This window comes from Canis lupus, chromosome 29 (assembly GCF_011100685.1).
Source record: "Canis lupus familiaris isolate Mischka breed German Shepherd chromosome 29, alternate assembly UU_Cfam_GSD_1.0, whole genome shotgun sequence".
Taxonomy (NCBI): Eukaryota; Metazoa; Chordata; class Mammalia; order Carnivora; family Canidae; genus Canis; species Canis lupus.
The window spans coordinates 42,125,704-42,131,703 of record NC_049250.1 but is presented as its reverse complement, the minus strand read 5'-3'; the positions used below and the strand labels follow the sequence as shown (position 1 = coordinate 42,131,703).

At 38.9% G+C, this 6,000-nt stretch overlaps 1 protein-coding gene across 3 annotated transcripts in view; it reads right to left on the bottom strand.

Annotated features, from left to right (window-relative positions):
* Nucleotides 1-1,604: 1,604 nt before the first annotated feature.
* Nucleotides 1,605-6,000, bottom strand: part of CPQ (carboxypeptidase Q) — a 339,320-nt gene continuing 334,924 nt past the window's right edge. For 2 of the 3 annotated variants that reach the window (XM_038579828.1, XM_038579830.1), the window contains one exon: nucleotides 1,605-2,107. In XM_038579828.1, coding sequence (XP_038435756.1) covers nucleotides 1,944-2,107 — 164 coding nt within the window. In that variant the 3' untranslated portion in view covers nucleotides 1,605-1,943. The remainder of the gene's footprint in view (nucleotides 2,108-6,000) is intronic. The other variant, XM_038579831.1, reaches the window with a different exon arrangement.

Below are 6,000 nucleotides of genomic sequence, written 5' to 3'. Positions count from 1 at the left end.
AATAAAAAATAAAAATTCCAACATCAGAGGACATTGTGGGTTAATTATTATTATTATTATTAATTAGTTTTAGTTTGCTTTTGCTCAGAATGTTATGGTTCTTTGTTTTTGTTTTAAAATTTTTTTGCTTTCGCCTGTGAGTTCATATTTATTGTAACTTTATCATTTTCTTCAGACTCCCACTCAGCACTTATTGAATAATACTAATTTTCCCTGCAGTCTTCAAATTTATCTTTAGTTCACCACGGTATTGAAGTATAATCCTTTGAGGCGCCAATTTTATTGGGGAGTTCCCTAGTATCCTCAGTATGGCAGGATTTGGGATTTGTGTACAGTCCCCTGAGCCCTGAAAGGGAGTGAAAATGGAAGGGAAGTTCACTATCTTCTGCAAATTTTCTCAAAGAGAAAATTGGATTTAATGTTCTGTGTCTCCTTCTTGGTTCTTACCTTTACTTAGTGTTTTTTTTTGTTGTTTGTTTGTTTACCATTCTTTACCTTTTAACCAGTAAGCTCATATATTTAAGAAAGTATTTCTAAGACGGTATCCAGAATTTTTGGTTTTCAGTGTAAGGGTCAAAGTACCAGTTTGCTGTCTTGCCAGAAATGAAAGACCTACTGTGTCCATCAATCCTTTTAATTATTGGCATTAATAAAACTACTACTTTGGCTTCTCCTTCTGGAAATTCAATTACATGTGTGTTAGATCCCTTGATATCCAATCACTTGTATATCGGACCACGTACATATTAGATCACAACTCTTGGGAGCTCCATTCTGGTGCTTGTTTGCTCGTTGTTCACTATTTCTTCCCTTTGTGTTTTAGTTTGGGTAATTTTTATTGGCCTATTCTCAAGTTTGTTCATTCTTTCCTCAGCCTTGTTCGGTCTGCTAATGCACCCAACAAAGAAATGCTTCATCTCTGATATTATGCTTTTTATTTTAACATTGGCATTTGACTCGGTTTTACAGTCTTCATCTCTCTCCTCCAATTCTCCTTCTCTTCACACACGTGGTCCTAGATCTTTAATGTATCAATTGCATTTATGTTAAGGTCCCTCGCTGGTAGTTCCAGCATCTAGGTTATCTTCTGGTCTGGCTCTCTTATTTGCTTTAACTCTTGACAATACATTTTTTTTTCTTTCTAAAAATCAAAAAAAGAATTTATACTAGGCATTGTGTGTGGAAGAAGAGTAGGTGTCATTCCCAGAGTGGAAGAGGATCAATGTTTTTACTCTAATGGGCCCTATAAGTATTATTTAGCCTCGCTGGGTCTCAACCATGTCAACAGAAAAATGGAAATAAGCCCCAACTCCAAGAAATAGTGTGTGAGATATATAAGACATAAATGTAAAATACTATCATTTACCGGGTGATAGACCTTAGTACTTATGTTTAATAAGGCGACTAGATTATACACACTTGGTTTTTATCTCCAAATGGTATCTTTTTCCTGCTAATTAAAAAAAAATTCACATTTCATTTTTAAAATTCTAATGAGATGAAAATGTACAAATTAGAAAGCCAAATGCCCCTGCACATGTAATTAAGACCATACTATAATTGTGCATTCCTCTATTCCTTCAATAAATAACATAAAAAATTGGTGTCACTGCATTTGATTTAATGATTATTAATACACACATAAAGCCCAGAGATCTTCCAGACATTTATCCAGTATTTAATTTCAAAGAAGAAGCCGTAAGTTTTTATGGATGGTATAAAGAAAGGTCCCCACGTGATCCCCACCATATTTTGATTCGACGTGGGGTTGGGGATCATTTCTTCCTGTAGAAACAGAGAATTTGGAAAGTATCAAGAAAGATGGTAACAGAAAGGATGAGAAAGTCCTGTGCTTTGGGAACGGACCAGGTCCGATGGGCCCGTCAGTTGAAGCGGGAGCCAGCATTCCTGGCCGGAGGAGACCAAAGGGCTTGCTCGTCTTGCTAAGACCTGGGCAGCATTTCCTCCATGTCGGCGATGACGTAGGAGACCACAGCCCAAACGGCGGCGGCCACGTTCATTTGCTTCGGATCCAAGGCGGTCATGGTATCTCCGTCGGAGTGATGGAAGGAGAAGTACCTGTAGAGGTCGTCGAGCAGGCTGGCTCCTGGGGAAACAGAGGAAACTCTCAGTGCTTGGGCCGAGGCGCCGAGCGGCTGATAGGAACCCCGGCCTCCCCACCGGCCTCCCCCCGGCCTCCCCCTGTCCCAGCTCGCTGCTCCTGCTCCACGGCTGCAGGGCCCGAAGCGTTACTTCCCCAGGCTCTCCGGCAGCAAGACATGGCCAAGCGACAGCACTCATACTACCAGGATTTGGTGGCAGGCGGTGAGAGAGGCCAAGGAAGGCCTTTATGTCGCTGGCAAATGCCCGCGTGCTGCATGGAGGTAGGCGAGCGGGCCGGAGCAGCACAGGCCGCACTGCAACCGGCAGGGTAGGAAGGCAGGAGCCTGGATTAGGACGCACGCCAGCCCGCGGCCCTGGCCCGGCACTGCCTAGTTCTGGGCCACGCCACGTTAAAGCAAACGGATCTCCCTTTGTTTAAGGAACAGATACAAATGTCCTATTTATTTACAAAACGACAATGTCTGCTTTTGTTCTCCGTAAGATTGCAAGTTACGTACCTTCCTGGATGCAAAAGAAAGCCCGTACTCCCTTGCTCAAGCTTTTCTTTTCAAATCATTCACACACTTCCCATGACATTTCCCAGTAACCTCTCAAGGCACCAGCAGGCATCTCTGCCCCACCTGAGAGCTTCCTTCTCTCTCTAGTGAAGCCTTCCTCTAGCTTCCACATGAGCCCCGGACCTGGGAGTCTTCGCTGGCCCTCAGTCATCCTTCAGAACCCCCTGGGTCCAGTCCGGATTCCACCTGCACTTCTTTACCATCTGGCCTTATTAACTCACGTACATGGTGTCTCCTTGTAAACTGCACATACACAAGATTGCAGAGAACATAAATGCATATCATGATGGGTGACGACATAAAAAATACGCATATGTCCACAATCCAATGTAAGAAAATATTACCGGTGCCTTTGAGGCCCATTTTATGAATTCCCCCATCCCTTGTAGATCCTTTATTTCCTCCAGAGGTACACCCTTCCCCATTTCTGCTTGTGTGTTAATCACTCCTTGCTTTTTAAAAAATATTTTATTCATTTACTTGAGAGAAACAGAGAGAGAGAGTGAGCACAAGCAGGGGGGAGGGACAGAAGGAGAGGGAGAAGCAGGCTCCTGCTGAGCAGGGAGCCCGATGTGGGGCTCGATCCCAGGACCTGGGATCATGACCTGAGCCAAAGGCAGGCACTTAACCCACTGAGGCATCAGGCACCCACTCCCTGCTTTAAAAAAAAAAAAAAGTTTTATTATATATTTATATGGCATTATAAATAAATAGATAAATAAATAAATAAATAAATAAATAAATAAATAAATAAATATTGTTTAACACTTTTGCCTCGGAAACCTATTCACTAGCTACAGTCCTGTGACTTGCTTTTTCCACTGAGTGTGTATGGCTGTAGTATTTTCATTTTTTTACTGCTGTACATTATTTCGTTGCATGTATTTATCCATTTTCCTGATGGTGGACATTCAGATTGTTTCCGGTTTTCTGTTATTATATGTTGCTCTCTGGCCTCTAGATAAGGGAATGGAATTGCTATGCTATAGAGTATGTGTGTGTTTAATTTTATCATGCAATTCCAAAACGTAACCCTTTTCAACGTGTACTTCCACTGTCACTGTATTAGTCTTCCTCTTATTTCACGTCCTCTCTAGCACTTGGTATTGTAAAGGTGATATTTGCTATTCTCCTTGGTATAAAATATTATCTCATTGTGGTTTTAGCTTTTATTTTTAAAATTATTAATGAGATTGACATGTTTTGATATATGTATTTTTTGGTCGTTTATGTTTTCTCTTTTGTGAAATGCTTGTTCATGTCTTTTGCCCATTTTCCAATTGATTTGTCTTTCTTTATAGATTTGTAGGAATTCTTAAAATATTTTAGATACCAATCCTTTCTCAAAGTTTATACAAATAATTTCCCAGCTTTTGGGTCTTTTCACTCTGTTTACCACATGCTTTGCTGAATAGATGCTCTTACTTTTAATGTACTTGAATTTATGAATCTTTTCTTATGATTTTCACTTTTTTATATCTTGTTTAAGAAGTTCTCCCCTACCCTAATATCATAAAAATATTCTCAGGTGTTCTATTTTAAAATTTTTAAAATCTTGCCTTTCATTTTTAACTTCTTTATCCATTTAGAATTGAAACTGATTTTTTCTTTTTTTTTTAATTTAGTTTTTATTGCTGTTCAATTTGCCAACATACAGAATAACACCCAATGCTCATCCCATCAAGTGCGCCCCTCAGTGCCCACCACCCAGTCACCCCCACCCCCCGCCCTCCTCCCCTTCTACCACCCCTAGTTCATTTCCCAGAGTTAGGAGTCTTCATGTTCTGTCTCCCTTTCTGATATTTCCCACTCATTTTTTCTCCTTTCCCCTTTATTCTCTTTCACTATTTTTGTATAGTGTAGGCTTATATTTTTATTTTTCACATGTCTCAGCAAATTTATTGACTATTATACCCTCTTTCCCCACTGATCTGCAGTATCAATTTTGCCACATATCAAATTTCCTTATGTATGTGGGTTTATTTTGGGGGGCTTTATAATTCTATTCCAATGTACTGTGTATCCCTGTGGCAAGACAATAATGTCTTAATTACTACTGCTATTTCTTGGAATCAACAGAGCAAATCCTCTCACTTTCTCTTCCTTCCCCTTCAGGAATGTCTTACTATTCTTTTCTTAAGAAATTTTTATTTATTTATTTGGAGAGACAGTGAATGAGAGAGAGAACACAAGCAGAAAGGGGCGGAGGGAGAGGGAGAAGCAGATTCCCCGCTGAGCAGTGAGCCTGCACGGGGCTCGACCCCAGGACTCCGGGATCACGACTTGGGCCGAAGACAGATACTTAACCGACTGAGCCACTCAGGTGTCCCATGGAATGTCTTCTTATTCATGTCTGCTCTTTCAGATAAAGTTTGGCATCATTTTAAAGTTGTACAAAAAAGTGTTTTTAGATTGAATGGAAATTCTGTTTTTTTTTATTTTTTATTTTTTGAAATTCTGTTAATCTACATGTCTATTTGGGGAGAAGTCACATCTTTACATTAGGATATTGTGTTCTTATCCATGAAAATGGTGTGTTGGTATGTCTCTATTTATTGAAGTCTTCTATAGCATCTTTAAAGTTATGTAATACAGTTTCTATACCGTTTGTTAGTTTTCTTTTCTCCAAGGCTTATACTTTTGTTGCTAATTGTAAAGTATACATTTTAAAAGGCTGCATTTTTCTGTTTGTGGCTATCCATTTTCGCATCAAGGATACATCTGATTCATAAAAAGGCAGGTGTTCCTTCTTTTGTACACTCTGGAATAGTTTGTGTAAGATTAGAGTGATTCATTTCCTGGTTATTTTGTAGAACTCTGTACAAAACCATCTAAGTCTGATACTTTGCTTATGTTAAAATTTTTAACAAATGATTTGATTTCTACCCTGGTTATTGAGCTATTAGGGTTTTGTATTTCTTCATGAATTAACTTTGGAAATTATAATTTTTTTAGGAATGGGTGATTTTTGGCCAAATATTCAAAATAATCAGCATAAAGTTATCAGCTATATCCTGTTTTTATCTCTGTTTATGTCTGTATGTACAAGAATGCATTTTTTTAATTCTCCATATTAGTTATCAGTGTCTTCTCTCTCTTTCATTCATCAGTCTTTCCAGCACTTTATCAGTTGTGTTATTAGTCTTTTGAAAAAAAAGACAATTTTTTTTAACATTCTCTACTATATACTGGTTTTTCTTCCATTGGTTTCTACTCATATTTATTGTTCCCCTCCTTCTGCCTTCTTTGGCTTTATTTGCCTTTCTTTTTCTAACATCTTGAGTTGAATGTTCAGTTTATTGCTTTGCATCCCTCTGTC